Source organism: Petaurus breviceps, unplaced genomic scaffold, assembly GCF_028583685.1.
Source record: "Petaurus breviceps papuanus isolate PSGF00001 unplaced genomic scaffold, PetGlider_PUasm1.0 90887, whole genome shotgun sequence".
Taxonomy (NCBI): Eukaryota; Metazoa; Chordata; class Mammalia; order Diprotodontia; family Petauridae; genus Petaurus; species Petaurus breviceps.
The window spans coordinates 707,274-726,196 of NW_027187370.1; the positions used below are offsets into that span (position 1 = coordinate 707,274).

At 39.8% G+C, this 18,923-nt stretch overlaps 2 protein-coding genes across 2 annotated transcripts in view; both read left to right on the forward strand.

Annotated features, from left to right (window-relative positions):
- The window catches only part of KRT28 (keratin 28), a 12,292-nt gene extending 10,365 nt beyond the window's left edge, over positions 1 to 1,927 (forward strand). The window contains exon 8 of the mRNA XM_069074177.1: positions 1,398 to 1,927. Coding sequence (XP_068930278.1) covers positions 1,398 to 1,540 — 143 coding nt within the window. The 3' untranslated portion in view covers positions 1,541 to 1,927. The remainder of the gene's footprint in view (positions 1 to 1,397) is intronic.
- Positions 1,928 to 14,133: 12,206 nt separating this feature from the next.
- LOC138150735 (keratin, type I cytoskeletal 27) overlaps positions 14,134 to 18,923 on the forward strand; it is a 6,264-nt gene continuing 1,474 nt past the window's right edge. The window contains exons 1-6 of the mRNA XM_069074178.1: positions 14,134 to 14,641; positions 15,098 to 15,180; positions 15,547 to 15,703; positions 16,001 to 16,162; positions 16,658 to 16,783; positions 18,149 to 18,366. Of these exons, the coding sequence (XP_068930279.1) occupies positions 14,204 to 14,641; positions 15,098 to 15,180; positions 15,547 to 15,703; positions 16,001 to 16,162; positions 16,658 to 16,783; positions 18,149 to 18,366 (1,184 nt within the window). The 5' untranslated portion in view covers positions 14,134 to 14,203. The remainder of the gene's footprint in view (positions 14,642 to 15,097; positions 15,181 to 15,546; positions 15,704 to 16,000; positions 16,163 to 16,657; positions 16,784 to 18,148; positions 18,367 to 18,923) is intronic.

The window sequence follows — 18,923 nt, forward strand, 5'->3', positions numbered from 1 at the left end:
GGAAAAAAAGGAAGGAAGGAAGGAAGGAAGGAAGGAAGGAAGGAAGGAAGGAAGGAAGGAAAGAAGGAAGGAAGGAAAAGATGGAGATGAATGAATAAATAAAGACAGGTAAATAGGGGGCACATTCTTGCCTACTATGTGGCAGGCACTGTATTCTATAGATGCTGGGAATGCAAAAACAAACCAGCAGGACAGTCCCTAGCCCTCAATGACCTTCCATTTTAATGAAGAGAAGGTAACACATGAGGGGAGCTGGAAAGAGGGGGGAGGAGTAGGAGAATGAGTGGTGTGAAAACTTCAAGGGAAATGGTCTCAAAGATAAGGAAATATCTCATGTATTAGGTGACCCTTGAAGCCCAGCTTTGAAAGAAACAAGGGATTCTGACAAGCAGAACTGAGAACTGAGTGTATCCAGGCTTGGGGTGGGGGTGGGGGAAAGGGGAAGGGGGGAGGGGGGCCTATATAAAGGCATGGAGATGGAAAATGGAATGTTGTACATCTCTTCTAAAGAACTATCTGTTCTGCTCTCAGAAGCAAGCTGTGTCATCTTAAGTGTAAATGTATATGGAACATGTGTATGCGGAACTCCCATTCCACAAATATTATATTATTATTTCACATATATATATATATAGCTGTTGCCAAAGCCTGCTGATTTCACCTTTACAACACCTCTTGAACATACCCCCCTTCAACTCCCCAACTCTAGGATAGACTCTCATCACCCCATGCTTTGATTATTGCAATAGCCTGCTTATGAGTCAGCCTACATCATCTCTTCCCACTGCAATCTGTCCTCTATTCAGCCATTAAAGTGATTTTCCTAAAATGCAAATTTGACCATGTCACCAAGCCCTACTCAATAAACTCCAATGACTCCCTATTGCCTCGAGGAACAAATTTTTTAAATTGTCTGTTTGACAAAGTCCTTCATATAACCTAGCCCCCTTCTACCTCTCCAGCTTTCTTACACCTGACTCCCCAACAAGTACTCTTTGATCCAGTGATAGCTTCCTAGCTATTCTAGACTCTCCATCTCTTGGCTATGGGCATTTTCTCTGACTGTCCCCCATGCTGGAATACTCTCCCTTCTCTGCTCTACCTACTGACCTCCCTTAGCTTCCTTTAAGTCCCAGCTAAATTCCAACCTCCTACAGAAAGTCTTCCCCAACGCACTTAATCCAAGTGCCTTCCCTCTTTTTTTTATTTATCCTGTATATAACTTGTTTTGTATATATTTGTTTCCATGTTGTCCCCCTATTAAATTATAAGTTTCTTCAGGACAGAGACTCTCTTTTGCCTCTTCTTGTATTCCCAGCACTTAGTAACTGATATATAATAGGAGATTAATAAATGTTTATTGATCGATTAAATGATATTGCATGTTTCATTTCTAGATCTCTCCAAAACCACACTAGTAAAGACTGTTGTTGAAGAGCTAGATCAGCGGGGCAAAGTCCTCTCAACCAGGGTTCACTCCATTGAAGAAAAGAGCTCTAAGCTGAGCAATGGCAAAGCAGAACAAAGGGCCCCCTTCTAGAGAATGCAAGCAAGAGAAGGAGGGCAAAGGATTCTCCCAAGATTAATGCTTCTAAACATGAGAAGAGAAATACTTTCTGTTTATATAGTACCTAGGAGATAATCTCTACTTATGCTTTTTCCTTTTCACAGATAGCAGGTTTGGGGTGTTTTACTATTAAATAAAGAAGCAACTATACTTCTGTTTCTATTTTTGAGTGTTTTATCATTTCTTTCACATGTCATTTTTGCTATTTCTTGCTTATACTTGGACAAATGGGTAGAGGAAATACTTGGGATGGTTTGATTGTGTGTTTTTCATATAAACAGTAGGTGTCACTGTAAATATAAAGGGTAAAGAGCAGGCTACATGTGGCCTCAAGGCTGCAGGTTCCCTGCCCCTAGTATACAGGGCAGCTAGATGACACAGTGAATAGCACACTGGGCCTGTTTTCAGGATGATTCATCTTTGTGAGTTCAAATCTAACCTGAGACACTTACTAGCTATGTGACCTTGGGTAAGTCACTTAACCTTGCTTGCCTCAGTTCCTCATCTATAAAATGAGCTGGAGAAGGAAATGGCAAACCACTACAATATCTTTGCCAAGAAAACCTCCAAACAGGGACACAAAGAGTCAAACAGGACTGAACAGCAAAAAAAAAAAGAGTGTAATGAAAAATAAGAATAAAAACAATATTTATATAGCATCTATCCTAAGGCAATCACTTTGCTAAATACTTTACAAATATTATCTTATTTGATTCTCACAACAACCCTGGGAGGTAGATGCTATTTTACAGTTGAGGAAACTGTGGCAGAGAGTAGTTAGATGATTTGTCCATGGCCATACAGCTAGTGAGCATCTGAGGTCATATTTGACTAAGGTCCCTTTCTGACTCCAGGTCCAACTCTCTATCTACTGTACAAAGTTCTCGGTTACTGGATAAAAGTGACACAGTACTCTCCCTCTGGAGTATTCATTCTATTTGAAGAGGGGGAGAGGATATAGGGAAGAATATAACCTATACCAAGAGAATTTAAAATAATTTTAAAAGAGAGATTGTTGGGGCGGCCAGGTAGCACAGCTAGTAAGAGCACCGGCTCCAGTGTCAGGATGACCTGGAGATCGAATCCCTGGCTCAGACACTTAGCACCCACCCAAAAACACCTGGCCGTGTAACCCTGAGCAAGTTACTTAACCCCAATTGCTTAGGGGCAGCCAGGTGGCTCAATGAGTAAGAGCACCGGCTCCAGTGTTGGGATGACCTGGAGATCGAATCCCGGGCTCAGATACTCAGCACCACACCCAGAAATAACTGGCTGTGTAACCTTGAGCAAGTTACTTAACCCTGATTGCTTAAAAAAGAGAGAGAGAGAGAGAGATTGTAGTAGTACTCAGTAGTATTAGCAATGAGGGCGGGGGTGGGAATTCAGGAAAGGTTAGAAATAACCCTTGAAGGGGCAGCTAGGTGGTGCAGTGAATAAAGCGCTGGCCCAGGGGGTCAGGAGGACCTGAGTTCAGTTCCAGGCCTCAGACACTTAACACCCACACAAAAAAACTAGCCATCAAGTTACTTAACCCCAATTGCCCTCCAAAGGGTAAAAAAAAAAAAAAGAAATGACCCTTGAAAGAAGCAAAAAATTTAGAGGTAGATGTGAAGAGTTGGAGTGCATTTTACATTAGGTAAATTGATCTTCTAGCTATGATTATGTTCACTGTATTGTAATTTTTCATCCATTTAGTTTTTTCTGTATTGATTTTTCAACCAATTTTTTGGATATCCCATGTCTAATTAAAGTGTCCTGTCATTTCTCTCTCGGTTATTAAGCATGAAAAAATACACCTCAGTAATATTTTATACTATATACCACAATAAATTCAAAATGAATACATGACTTGAATATTATAGGTCATACCACAGAAAATAGATAACTTTCACAACTATGACTAATACCCAATCAAATAATAGCAGCAGCTACAGATAATAAAACAGATGGCATTTATTGCATGGAGTTGAAAAGCTTTTGAATATGAACAAAGTTAATGCAAGAAAGGAACAATACAATAGGATAAAAAAGGAAAAATGAACTGGGAGAATAAATTTTTTGTGTCAGTTACCTGTGAGAAGGGTCATCTGTGTCCCAAAGAGATTTTATAAAAAGAGAAAGGATATATATATGCAAAAATATTTATAGTCACTCTTTTTGTGGTGGCAAAGAATTAGAAATTGAGGGGAGGTCCATCAAATTGGAGAATGGCTAAACAAGTTGTGGTATATGATTTCAATAGTATACTATTGCACTAAAAGAAATGAGGAGCAGGATGCTCTCAGAAAAACCTGGAAAGACTTACACGAACTGTTGCAAAGTGAAATGCGCAGAACTAGGATAATATCATGCACAGTAACAGCAATATTATACAACAATCAAGTATGAATGGCTTGGCTATTCTTAGCAATACAATAATTCAAGACAATTTCAAAGGACTTATGAAAAATGCTAACCAATTCTAGAGAAAGAACTGATGGCATCTGAATGCAGACAGAAGCATACTTTTTTTTAAAATTCTTTTTATTTTGGGGGGGTTATTTTTTGGTCTGTGTTTTCTTTCACAATATGATTAATATGGAAATATGTTTTGCATGACTGCACATGTATAACCGATATCAGATTGCTAGCCTTCTCAATGAGGGAGGAGGAGAAGAATTTTTTTTTAAAAGAAAGGTCAAAAATTGTTTTTACATGTAATTGGGAAAAATAAAATATTAAATAAAGGGCAGAAGGGAAGATGTCATTTGATATTCAGGATACCGAGGCAACTAACATAAATATGTAAAACCAAAAGGCATGGTCCAATAGATAAATGGTCAAAAAACATGAACAAACAATTCTCAGAAGAATTACAAACTATTAATCCAACAAAGGATTACTTTGAATCCATAATAATAAAGAAATGGAAAAGCAAAATCATTCTGAAGTTTCATCTTATATATCTGAAAGTTGGAAAAAATTATGGGAATAGTCAGTGTTGGAGGGGTTGTAGAAAAATAAGTACACTAGTGAATTGTTGGTTTAGCTGTACATTGGTTCAACTATTCTGGAAGGCAATTTGCAATCAGGTTAAGAAAGTGACTCAAATGTCCATGTCCTTTAACCCAGGGATTCCACTAGAAATACAGAGGAGCATGGAAAGACATAATAACTGATATAACATGAAGTTAGAAGAAATAGGAAAAACAATATATGCAATAACTACTACTTTGTAAATGAAAAAAAAGCAATCAAAACTCAATGCTATGAAGGTATAGTGACCAAACCTGGCCCCAGAGAAGAGAAATAAGAAGGTGCCTCTCTTTCTTTTTTGCAAAAGTGGAGGAATATGGATGTGTATCACTGAATAAAACATCAGACCTTTTATTTATTGACATTCTGGTTAGTTTGAATTGGGGAGAGGGGTTCTATTTTTTAATTCTGTTAAGTGACTCTGGGAATTATAGTGAAAATATGTTGGGAAGTAAGTAGCATAGAAACAGAATGTCTCAATAAATAGACACCTCAATTTTTTTTCAGAAGTAGGTGGAATAAAAAATTTAAATGAATATTCAGCATAGATGTATAAGATTTTTACTAAAAGTCCATTCTGATCAATCCAGATCCAGTCAAAAAATATTTATTAAATACCTACTAGATGCCAGGCACTATTATAAGCACTGGAGATGCAGAGAAAAACAAATGTAGTCCCTCCCTTCAAGCAGTTCACAATTTCACAAGGCAGACAACATGTGGACAATCTTTTTGATTCAGTATCTAGATTTAGAATTCCCAACTGATGTTATATACTCTAATAGTAGGAAAGCATAGTGTCTTTTCCCTTTAGCCATCACTGAACACAGCAGCAATTGTACAGAGTGGGGATTGAATATAGCAGCATGTACTAGAGGAAGACAGGAATTCCAGGCGAGATGGTTCACATCCTCTGGCTTAAGCTACCATCAGGCTAATAAGAAAAAAGCCGACAGTTGTGTGGGTTTTCAGCTTTAAAGAAGTACTGAATAATAGGATAATTACAGCAAGTTTGATTGAAACTTCAGCCAAAATCCATCAAAGAAGGCCAATATTCTATTCACTCAATGGCAGAGGAACAAACCAAAACATTTTGCAACACATAGAAAACAGAGAGAAATATAGTGCATCTTTTGCTCTTGTGAAAACCGGAAGATATAGGCTGCAACCATTTATATCCTATGACCCAATAAAAAGACCCCAAATCCTTCAGAGTGAAATCTAAATGTATTCATTCAACAAATATTAACTGAGCACCTACTACATACAAGTCCTTGTTTGAAGGGCCAACATGTTTCCACTTACATTATTGAAAGTGAGTGGAAGATTAAAGTTATACAGATGTATGACACAATTGTCTTCCAGAGAAGAGAAAGGATGGGGTGGGGGGGGGGGGTGGAAATCTTCTAAAACATTTAGTCTACAAAAAAATGAATAAGGATAATGCATGAGAATGTTATTGTGACAAGAGAGTTTCTGGCTCAGACGTCTTACTGCCACTGTGAAAAGAGAAAGATTGTAATGAGAAAGGAACTCTGGCTCAGACTTTAAGAATCTTCTCTTAGGCTCATCCCATCTGACAGCAAACTGGTGAGATTTTTCCCCAGTAGGTTGTGAATAAGAAAGGATATGTCTAACATTGCAAACTTGGATGTCTGAAAGTATAGCAGTGACAGGAACAGAGAAATGTAAAGGAGAGAAAGGTTTAAAGAGATAATTAGTTTCATTTTGAACGTGTTGGATTTGAGATACCTATGGGGCATACCAGTGGAGATGTCTAACAGGCAGTTGGTGATGTGAGAGTGGAGCTCAGGAGAGGAAACTGGGCAGGACAGGTAACTAGGTGGCAGAGAGAGCTCTGGGCTAGAGTCAGGAAGATCCAGGTTCAAATGTTACCTCAGATAATATTTGGGATAATATTTGTAAGGACTTTTCCCACCTTAAATGCCACCTATTAACATCATATATGGATTTTTGAAACATATGAAAGGGATGGATAGTAATTGAATCCAAGGAAGCTGATGAACTCAATGTGAGTGAAACATTGGGCTACAAATTTAATATGTCAATAATGTGTCATTGCCATCATAGTTAATCAAATCATAGTTTGGGTTAAAAGTACCACAGTGCTGGATGTATGGACAAAGGGCTACAAAAATGTTCATACCCTTTGACCCAGTAATACTACTTCTAGGGCTGTTTCCCAAAGAGATAATACAAATGGGAGGAGGACCCATATGTACAAATATATATAGCAGCTCTTTTTGTGGTGGCAAAGAATTGGAAATCAAGGGGATACCCATCAATTGGGGAATGGCTAAATAAGTTGCAGTATGTGAATGTCATGGAATACTATTTTGCTATAATAAATGAGGAGCAGATGGATTTCATAATAACCTGGAGAAACTTATATAAACTGATGCTGAGTGAGGAGAACAGAACCAGGAGAACTTTGTACATAATTACAGACACATCGTATTTATGAAGACTGACTTTGATAGACTGGGCTCATCTCAGCAATACAAGGTTATAAGACAACTCCAAAGGACTCATAATAGAAAAGGTTATCCACATCCAGAGAAAGATTTACCGAGTGAATGCAGATTGAAGCAAACAACTTGCTCTCTCTCTTTTTTTTGTTTTGTTTTGTTTCTTCTTTCTCGTTCACTCCATTGGTTATAATCCTTCTTTACAACTTGACTAATGTTTAATGTGAAGGTATTTATAGAAACTATATTGGATTGCATGCTGCCATGGGGGTGAGGGGGAGGAGAGAAGGGAGGAGAAAATTTGGAATTAAAAAACTTGTGAAATTGAATGTTGTAAACTAAAAGTAAATTAATAAATTAAAATTTTTAAAAGGGGGGGAGGACCATAGTGCCATATTAAATCAAAGTGATTACACTGATCTATCACTGACCACATATGGAGTGTGGGACTCAGTTCCAGGTACCATATATAGTTTAGGCAGGTAGGTGACACAGTGGATGGAATACCAGACTGGAGTCGGGAAGGCCTGAGTTCAAATGCAGACTCAGACACTTACTAGCTGTGTGACCCTGGGCAAGTCACTTAACCCTATTTCCCTCAGTTTTCTCATCTATAAAACGAACTAGAAAAAGATATGGCAAATTGTTACAGTATCTCTGCAAAGAAAACCCCAAATGGGATCACAAAGAGTTAGACATGACTGAAAATGACCAAACAAAAACCATATATAGCTTAGGAAGGATATTGACAAAGAGGCACATACCCAGAGAAGAGTGGTCAGGTTGATGAGAAAACTGGAAACCATGCTATATGATAATAGCAGCATAAATTTCAAGTTGGAAGGAATCTTAGAGGCTATTGAATCCAACCCTCCCTCACTTTAGAAGTAAGGAAACTGAGGCAGTGAACAGTAAGGTAATTTGCCCAGGTTCTGAGGTAGGATTCAAACACAGGTTTTCCCAATTCGGAGTCTAGCACTCTGGCCACAATTCTACTTTTGGACTTTTGAGGTCCTTTCCAGCTCTGAAATTCTATGATTTTGTGACTCTTACTTCATCGAATCAAGGCCATTTGCAAAGACAAGTGTGCTGCTGTGGGTAGGGTAAAGGCATGGATAGTATGGGGCTGATAGTACCAAATCTAAATATTTATTTATTTTGGTCCCTGGAAGACTATAAAAGCATAGAGAGATAGCAAAATAGAAGAGCAGCACCTAAAGTTTCCCCTGCCCCCACGTGGGTCCTACAAGTGATAATTAGAGACTAATTTGGGTTAACAAATTTCCTTTAAAAAATGCTAATACCCCTCTCCCAATAAGTCTCTCATACCTTAGTGTGAATTACTTTAATCAGATAATCAGATTAACACCTAGCTGCTCATTCAGAAAATAGTTTTTGACTCCAGTAGGGACAAGGGGGTTATAATTTATTCACATGGGCAGTCTGGGTAACATCAGATAGCCAGAGAGCAGGAGGAGTTCACTGAGTGAGTGTCTGAGGAAAGAAGCCAGGATTTAAAATAGAATTCAGCAAAAGTAAACTGGAGGAGGGGAGGCAGGGGGAAAGAGATAGAGGCAGGGATCAAACAAAACAATATTTATCTCTTTTTCAGTTTCACCCTTGACCCTGGTGGGATCTTGATAAGTTCCTTAGAATCATTGCCATAGCTTGCTCACATTTGAACAAGACTATTTGCAAAGCTGTGGACTCCAGATTTCCCCAGTCTAGCCTGGATACCCATCTTGGTCCAATCTTTTCCAGGGCAGCCCAGGATTTTCAGTCTCCCTCCCCTTGGGTGAAAGAGGTCAGTCAGTCAATCAGCAAGCATGCTAAGGACTGAAGATATAAAGAAAGACAAAAGACAGCCCCTACTCTCAAGGAGCAAGTTTAATAGGAGGTCCACCATGCAGACAACTATGTACAAACAAGCCAGAGATGGAATACATTGGGGGGGCACTAAGTTTAAAGGGGGTAGGAAAAGATTTTTGCAGGTGAGATTTTAGCTGGGACTTCAAGGAAGCTAGAAAGGCCAGGAGGAAGACATGAGGAAGGAGAGCATTCCAGGCTTGGGGGACAGCCAGTAAAAACACTTGGAGTGTAATGTGCAAGGGAGGAAGAGGAAGGAAAGGGAATAAATATTTAGATAGCACCACTACTAGCCAAGCTCTGTGCTAACTACTTTTTATAAACATTACAAGGAACAGAAAGAAGACCAGGTCACTGGATTGAAATGTTAGTGGTGGGGAGTAAGGTATAAGAAGACTGACAAAGTAGGAGCAGACCACATCATGAAAGACCTCAAAAACCAAACAGAAGATTTTATAGTTGATCCTGGAAGTAATAGGGAACCCCTGGGGTTTATTGAATGGGGTAAGGGAGAGTAACACAGGCAACTAGGTGGTACAATAGATAGAGTGCCAGGCCTGGAGTCAGGAAGACCTGAGTTCAAATTCAGACTCAGACACTAGATGTGTGACTCTGGATAAGTCACTTAACCTTGTTTGCCACAGTTTCCTTATCTATAAAATGATCTAGAAAAGGAAATGACAAACCACTTTGATATCTATGCCAAGAAAAACCCAAATGGGGTCATGAAAAGTCAGACATGACTGAAAAACAACAACAAATCACAGAATAGATACAAGGTAAATACAGAGCATCATGTGGGTAGAATCAAAAAAGGCATTTTTAAGGAGGTGGTGTTTGAATTGAGCCATGAAGGAGAGATTGCCAGGCAAAGGACACATTCTATGCAAAGGTATGGAGATGAGAAATAGAATGTTGCATATGGACAACATCAGGTTATCAATTTGGCTTGAGGGTAGGGTTTGTGAAAGAGACTAATGTGGCAGAAAAATAGATGAGAACCAGACTGAGAAGGGCTTTAATTACCCAAAAGAAGAGTTTGTCCATTATCCTAAAAGGAATAAGGAGTCACCTAGCTTTCTCTGGTAGGGGAGTGACATGGTCAGACTTGTGCCATACAAAGGACGATGTGACCACTGTGTGAAGGATGAATTACAGAGGGAAAGAGACTGTCTTCAGAGAAACCAGTTAGGAGGCTATCCCAATAGCCCAGAGAAGAGATGCTAAGTGCCTGGATGAAGTTGGTTGTGATATAAATGGAGAGAAGGGGATGGATGGGAGTGATGTGAAGATGGAATGACTCCATCCTCAATCAGGTCCCAATGATAACCTTTCCACAGCATCTCTCACATCTGTGCACTCAAACGGACACTACACGAATCCAATAATCACTTAACCTCCTGGGCTGCTGTAAAAGCTTCTGGATTCGTCTTTCTGCCTCCATTCTCTCTCCTCTCCATCCATCTTCCAAATTGCAAAAAGCAATCATTCCAAGAGGAGCATACAGATTGTGGTAACTCCTTGATCTCTTCAATTATTCTGGCCTGAATTCTCCTGGTTCCAATACATACTTAAGAATTGTGAAACAGGTCTCAGTCTTTGCAGGTACAATTGCAGGTGAAGGAAAGGTAAACCTTGAATCATGTTTGCAATTTTTTTTGTAAAATCCTCTCTTTCGGTCCTGCTTTGAATATGGAAATGCACGTTTTATTTGGCATTGCTACGTTCAGAAGAAAGATAATTTTTTTTTATAACTGCGATGGTTAAATTAGATGATCTCTAAGCTCCCTTTTAGATCTAACCTTCTAAGTGTTAGAGAAGATAATAATAGGTAGCATTTATATGGTACCTACTATGTGCTCAGCACTGAGCTAAGAGCTTTACAAAATACAACCTCACTTGAGCCCCACAATCTTGGAAGGTAGGTGCTACTATTATCCCCATTTTACAGAAGAAGAAACTGAGACCAACAGTAGTTAAGTGACTTACCCATGGTCAGTGGCACAATAAGTGTCTTGAAGCTGGATTTTAATTCAGGTTTTGCTGATTCCAGGCCTATCACTCTATCCACTGAGCTACCTAGTTGACTATAAGGAAGAGATGTCCCAGATTAACCAATTCTTGGAACTGACTTCCTGGTTTTCTTGTTAACTCATTGGGGGAGCGCAAAGAGATATTGTTCAACCTCTGAGTAGATAAAGTGGAAAAGGAAGCATATGTCTTTTATATATATGGAACCATCCTTAAGTACACATAGCTCCCCATATCTGGAGCTCAGGGACATCCATCTATTAAGATCCTTCCTTTCCTTCAAGGCCTTGCTCAGGGGTCCCTTCCTCTAGCAAGTCTTCTCTAACCTCTCCACGACCTCTCCCTTCACGCTTCTCCCATCCCTTATTCTACTTTCTTTGAACTTCTCCTATACACTTAAAATATGTATTATAGTTATTTGTTCACTTGTCTTATTATAAGATGTAATTTCCTCCAGGGATGAGACAAAGTCTTCTTTCATAATTATACTTCCAGAGCCTAGTTTTGTGCAGAGTAGACAACCAATATTTTAAAATGGAATTTGTTTAATTGAACTCATAAAATGGGGAGTTCACATACATATTATTAGGCAAGAGTTTTCTTACAAATTGATATCCAGGGGTCTATACTATAGACCTATAGAACTACCATGTTTCCCCGATAATAAGACAGTCTTATTAATTTTTTTGGAAAGAAAAACACCAGAGGGCTTATTTTCAGGGGAGGGCTTATGTTGTCCTGCCTCAGCTCTCCTCCGCAGCACTGCTCTCAATGGCGCCAGCAAGCAAATCACTGGGGAAGAACAGGATGACGCGCTCACTGCTGCAGCTCTGATTGGATGCAGCTCGGAGCACGGCGTGCGTTTCACCCGGGGGGGGCGGGGGGGGAAGGTGCATACAGAGGGTACCGTAATGTAGCGTGTAGCGCAGGGGATCACCTTCACTACAGTAGCAATCTCAATAGGGCTTATTTTCGGGGGAGGGCTTATTTTAGAGGAATCTTACACAGTAAGGGGAGGGCTTATTTTTGGGATAGGTCTTATTATCGGGGAAACACGGCATACATTCACCAGTGTTCAGAGAACAAGCAGCAATTCTGTTTCTCTTGTTTTGTGTTTGTATTTTTTTTCTTGGTTTCTCAATATGGTTTAGTAATTAGCGCACTGGACTTGGAATCAGGAGGACTTGGGTTCCAACCCTGTCTCAGACATTTACTTGTTGTGTCACCCTGGGAAAGATAGCCTCTCTCAGACTCAATTTCCTCATTTAAAAAAAAGGGAATGTGTAGACTTAATGGCTTCTAAAAGTTTCTTCCAGCTTTAAATCTATAATGCTATGTTTTCTAAGATGCCATATTATATTCTTTTCCTATGATGATTAATATTAAGTTCCGCTCCCAAAGTCAATTGTATTGATTTGTTCATTTCTTTTTAATTTCTCTATTTCCATTTGATACTTCATTGTGAACCCTGTTTTCAACCTGGAGATTGTTTTGGATATGATGGGGCATCTTGGCCTCCTTGCCATCACACTCAAATTCTGACAACTTCATTTGCTTGACCAGGAGGTCAGAAAGTCCTCCCTGCATCAATGTATTTGTGATCTCCTCTGAGCAAACAGTGTTTCTTAATTAGCAGAAATGCATATAAGAAAACAGAATTGGTAAAGAAAAGGAAAAAGAAATTTTGAATCCTTTCCCCTTTAACATCTCCCTATGAGGGATTAAGGAAAATGAATGACATTAACCCAAGGCATGGTATATATGCTAGGAAGGTACAATTGGTGAACAGTATGAACTTAAGCTTTTTTATGTCATGGGACCCACTTTGGCAGTCTGATTAAGCCTACAGACCCCTTCTCAGAATGTTTTCAAGTGAACAAAATAAAATCCATAGGATTACAAAAGAAACCAATTATAGTGATATTTAGTTATCAATTTTTTAAAAATCATGGATCTCAGGCTGAATCCCCAATTACAGCCTAAAAGAATAAAAAAGAGAAAAGGAGAAGAGACAGACAGACAGAGGAAAGGGAAGCCATGGCATCCTAGGGAGAAAACAAAGGACTCTGGAGGCTTCTCACTCACCTAACACTGAGGTAATGGTACTGAAAGACTGCAGACATCTAGACACTTGTCTTTACCTTTTGTAAAAGACTGGTGGAAATGCCACAGCATTAAAGAGTGTTACAAAACTCTTTCCCTGCCTTCACAGGAGTGTTACAAAGCAGGGAGTTTAAAAGAGAGACATACACAGAGACGGGGACAGGCAGAAAGACAGATACAGGAGCTGAGAGAGACAGAGAAATAGGGAGAAGCAATCAGAGACATAGAATCAGAAACAGAGACAGAGGGACAGGAACAGAGAGACAGAATCAGAGAAAGAGACAAATAAAAAGATAAGGAAGTAGAGAAATAAGAGAGACAGAGAGAAGCAGATAGAGAGAAAGAAAGGGAGAGAAAAACAGATAGAGAGACAGAGAAAGGGAGGGAAAGAGAGAGAGAGAAACAAAGAAAGAGAAGCAGATAGACAGAAACAAAAAGCCACCCCAGTCCCCTTCAAATATCATAAACCAGAGGGCCAAGCTAGAACCTGAAGGAACAGAGATCTTCTACCAGAAGAAACTTTCTTATTTGGGACTATGCCTTCACAATCTTCAGATCTCCTTAGGCTTAACGGTAATTCATTCAAGAGTCTCTCTTTTATTTTTCTCCTTTTTTAAAACAAATATGTTATATAATATTGTAAAATGCCACCTGCCAAGGAGAGCAGAGGAAGAGCTACCAGAAGCAGCATGATACCAGAGTGCTTCTTTTCAGACTCTTTGTGTCTTGAGATCCTCTGACACAAGAGTCACATAGACAGCATTTTACTTTGACTTTGTTCCTATATTCCTGCAGTCTCAATGACTTCAAGAAAAGATTACTCACCTAAAATTAAAAATGTAATGTGGTGAATGACCTTGAAGATACTCCACCCTGTCCCAGAGATAACAAATAGCCAGCAACTAACTACCCACCTACAGAACTGGACAAAGCAAGACATTAATTAAGAAAAATCATCCAATTACACATAATTCATGATGAGCTGGCAAACACCATTGTGTGATTGGTAGACAAAACTCAGAGAGAAACACCCTACCCACTGGGTATAAAAAGAACCAACTAAAAGTGCTGGAGGTCGGCACACTACAGCTGAACCCACCACTTGAGCAGAGGTCCCTTCCACAAAGACATCATGTCTCTCAGATTCTCTTCTTCATCCAGAAGGATTGGTTCATGTGGGGGAGCTGGATCTGTTAGACTGTCGAGTGGGGGAGCAGGTTTTGGGATTGGAAATACATGTAGCATGCCTGGAATAGGAAGTGGTTTTTCATGTGCCTTTGGTGGCAGCTCATCTGGAGGAGGCTATGGTCTGGGTGGGGGAAGCTCTTCCTGTGTCAGCTACTTGGGGAATGAAGCAGGGCTCCTCTCTGGTAATGAGAAGGTGACTATGCAGAACCTTAACGACCGCCTGGCTTCTTATCTGGATAATGTGCGTGCTCTAGAAGAAGCAAATGCAGATCTGGAGCAGAAGATTAAAGGATGGTATGAGAAATATGGTCCTGGCTCTTGCCGGGGCCTTGATCATGACTATAGCAGATATTTCCCAATAATTGAAGATCTTAGGAATCAGGTAAGAGAACATAATTTCATAAGACTCAGAACTCTAAGACATATTGATTGAACCCTCAAATTAGTTGCACAATATATAATGTGACTTCATCCTATAGGCTTTCAAATTTCCATCATTGATTACTAGAAATTAAGAGCATTTTTGTGAAAATTTAAATCTTTGAGTAAGACATATCCACTAACTTATATGCTATGGATGTTTGTCAATAACTGAGCATGTAGCGCCACCCGCCCCCCCTCACCTTCACCCCTCGAAAAGAGCCCAAGAATGAAAAAAGTCTCCAGTGAAGTCTTTACTAATCCAAAGGCATAATCTGAAATTATTGGAAGCCAGTCTTAGATTCCAGAGAGCAACAAATGTCTTACTATAATGTGATAAGTGACTTGGCTTCAGAAAATTTATTAAATGATCCATGGAATTATTTTCTCTTTTCTTAATCTGCTCCCTCTTTACCAGATAATTTCAACAACTACCAGCAACGCCAGTGTGGTCCTGCAGAATGACAATGCCAGGTTGACAGCTGATGACTTCAGACTAAAGTAAGTGAAATTTTGAGAACAGAAACCAGCTCACAGAGCATCTCCCTCTCCCATTCATTGTATCTAAAACAACTTGAAGGAGTTGGGTGTTTTGTTATTAAGCTAGAATGAGTATAAGAATGAATAAATAGCTTAAAACCTCACTATATTTATGAAAATTTGCATCTAAATCATGATAGTAAAAAGTTAAAGTCTGGAATATATCAAAAAGTGTTTTCTTTACTATTAGTCTCATCCCTTTAATAAAAGTGATCAGCACAGTATGCTTATCCCAGAATCCAACTAAGATGCTTAATTGCTACCTATGTCAGCTTGAATTTTATGTTTTACATGCCCCTTTGAAAAAGCATTTTACTATTCTTTGAGGTATGAGACAGAGCTGGCTCTTCACCAGAGTGTTGAGGCTGACATCAATGGTCTGAAGAGAGTATTGGATGAGCTGACCTTATGCAGAACAGACCTGGAGATCCAGGCTGAGACACTGAACGAGGAACTGACTTATCTGAAGAAGAACCATGAAGAGGTAGAAGCTCCCACTGCACCAGTTACCTCCTTCTGAATACTAACATTTCCCTTGCCTTTTGTCAAGTTTTTAAGAGCAAACCAAGGAAGAACTGACCAAATTCTGCCCAGTCCACTCCGAGAGATTGGCCTTCCAAAAACAGATTATATTGTTGCTTTTCCTTTTTATCCACGAATAGATGTTCATGATCTGAAACTTTAAAAATTTCAGACCCCCAGACCTAGATGGTGGCCCTTGTGCTCTTTCAAAAATATGCTGAATCTTATTCATTTAGTCTAAATTAATCTTCTCCTTCAGGAAATGAAAGCCCTCCAGTGTGCTGCAGGTGGCAATGTAAACGTGGAGATGAATGCAGCCCCTGGGGTGGACCTGACCATTCTGCTGAACAACATGAGGGCCGAATATGAGGACCTGGCTGAGCAGAACCGAAGGGATGCTGAAGCCTGGTTCAATGAGAAGGTAATTTTTGGAGGGTCTTTTTGGAGGGAGGAAGGCAGGGTAATTGGGGTTAAGTGACTTGCCCAAGGTCACACAGCTAGTAAGTGTTAAGTATCTGAGGCTGGATTTGAAGTCAGATCCTCCTGACTCCAGGATGAGTGCTCTATTCACTGTGCCATTTAGCCACCCTGAAAAGGTAATTTTACTAGAGTCACCTTTGCATTTGGCCCTAGGTTTTAGCCTGTCAATAAGAGACTTTTTTTTAATGATCAAACATAATCTTAACATTGAACATCAATACAGCTCAATAAACTTGCTTGGTAACTATTTAAATTTAACTTAATGAAATTTAGGGCCTAAAATAGTACATCAACTCTTTTGTCCCTCCTTCTAGGACTCCAAGATTCTTCATCTACTCATCTTTCTTCCCTTTTCATCCTTCTTGGTTGTGGATGTTCAGTTCTTACCCTTTGCATTTTAAAAAGTGACTTGAGGAAATGATGCCGTTTATTCCAGAGTGCCACCCTCCAGCAGCAGATCTCCGATGATGCGGGAGCCACCACCTCAGCCAGGAGCGAGCTCACAGAAATGAAACGTACAGTCCAGACCCTTGAGATCGAGCTGCAGTCTCTCTTGGCAACAGTATGTGAAAATTTATGAAATAGATTTCCTTTAAAGGTCTGGGAGGTAGGGGGGGATTTAAAATAGTGCCTTTATTCTTTCATAATGTTAGCTTTCATCTATGTTAGGCCCCTAAGGCAAAGAACATTTGCATTTCACTCATTAGAGTCCTATGTGTCTTATTAATTGACTTGCTCATTAACATACATTCAAAATTAGGATATATTTCAGATATCATTTCTGTAATGTTGTTGAAATGAGAAAATAGTTATGTGAGTGTGTTTTAACATTGTTCTACCCTAACTTAATAGAGAGCCCTCCAATATTAGACACCAGCTCTTATATTCATCTACACTGGCAGCAGCGTTATAAGCCTTAGGCTCTGGCATTCCTACAAAGCAACTTTTTAAGCACTATAGACAGTCATCAGGTGGAAGGCACAAAGGCAAGGGAAATGCCAAAATGTCACTCTCTCTACACCCTTCTGCCATGGCCAAATGGACTGTGCAGCCTGAAACATAGACATAAACCCCACCCTTCACCTATCCCCTACATCATATATCACTCAAGCTTAGAGGGGGTGTCTTTCTGTGGATTATATGAGGTACCTTGATACCTTTTCACTTACAGCGCCAAAGATTTCCCACCTACAGAGCAAATCCCTTTACTGGATCTATTTATGGGACATGTTTTATGTTTCAACAGGCTTTCCCTTAGAATGTTCCAATTATTCCTAAACACAGTGTATCTAAATTCAGTCAGACCAGCATGGCTCAAAGAAACTAGAAATGGGGCAGTAGGAATAGGGGTGAAGAATGTAAGTCTTAAGAATTAAAGCTTGCAGGCTTCAGAAAAAGAAGCTGCAGCTGCAACCAAGGGGCCACAGGACCACAGGATCCTCAGTCTAGGGTTGGAAGGGACCCCAGAGCCATCTAGTCCAATCCAATCATTTTACAGATGAGTAAACTGAGACCTAGTGAAGTTGGGTGACTTGCCCAAGGTCACACAGGTAATTAGCATCAGAAGTGGGTTTCAAAAACTCTGACTCTTAGGAACACTTTTCGCTTGAAAATGAGTCTTAAGTACCAAAAGGAGTCTTAAGATGTAACCATTCTAGAAAGGACTGAGGGGCACGAGTCAACCTTTCCAAATGCACCAACATCTCAGAAAGATAGTCACCATCAGTAGCGCCATCTTCAAAAGCAAGGAGAAAAAGGGTTTGATCTTGAAAAATTCATGGGAAAGTGCTAATGTTGTATTGACACCAGAAATTAATTACAGAAGGGCAGTTTTCTGAAACCCCACATTATAACATTGTAACGATATCTATTTCTATTGACAGTATCATTTTCAATTCAACCATCAATTCTCTTACCACCTCCACAGAAACATTCGCTTGAATGCTCACTCACTGAGACGGAAGGGAACTACTGTGTGCAGCTCTCACAGATCCAGGCCCAGATTGGGGCCCTAGAGGAGCAACTGCAGCAGGTCAGGACTGAGACCGAGGGCCAGAAGCTGGAGTATGAGCAGCTTTTAGACATTAAGGTTTATCTGGAAAAAGAAATCACAACATACTGCTCCCTCATTGATGGAGAGGATGGGTGAGTGTAACTTTTTAGAAAACTGTGCTTTTGAAGGGCGGAAACTACTTTGAAAAAAAAAAAGGAAAACAAGATGGTGGCTTTAACTAGATTAGGGCAATAGTTTTAGGGCTGGAAAGAACCATAGGTGCCATGGAGTCCAACTCCTTCATTTTACAGATGAGGATGGAGACACAGAGAGGTTTGAGAAACTTGCCAGAAGTCACATAGCTAATAAGTCTGAGGCAGGATTTGAACTCAGGTCATCTTGACTCCAAACCCAGCAATCTGTCCACTGAACCAGCTAGGTCTCTTCTAATTCTAAATGCTATCACCCTATTTCTGTAAGTCCCATGATGGTAGCAGTTAGGCTGTAGATAAACTATGCAGTTCTCCCCATGTGTAGAGTGATCCTTGATCTGCACACAGTAGGTGCCAAATAAATGTTTATTGTGTTGGAGAGAGGAGGAGAAGGAAACAAGTCAAAGAATCTCTGATCTTGATTATGAAAGATACACATAAAACTTTCCTGAGAGAGAGAGAGAGAGAGAGAGAGAGAGAGAGAGAGAGAGAGAGAG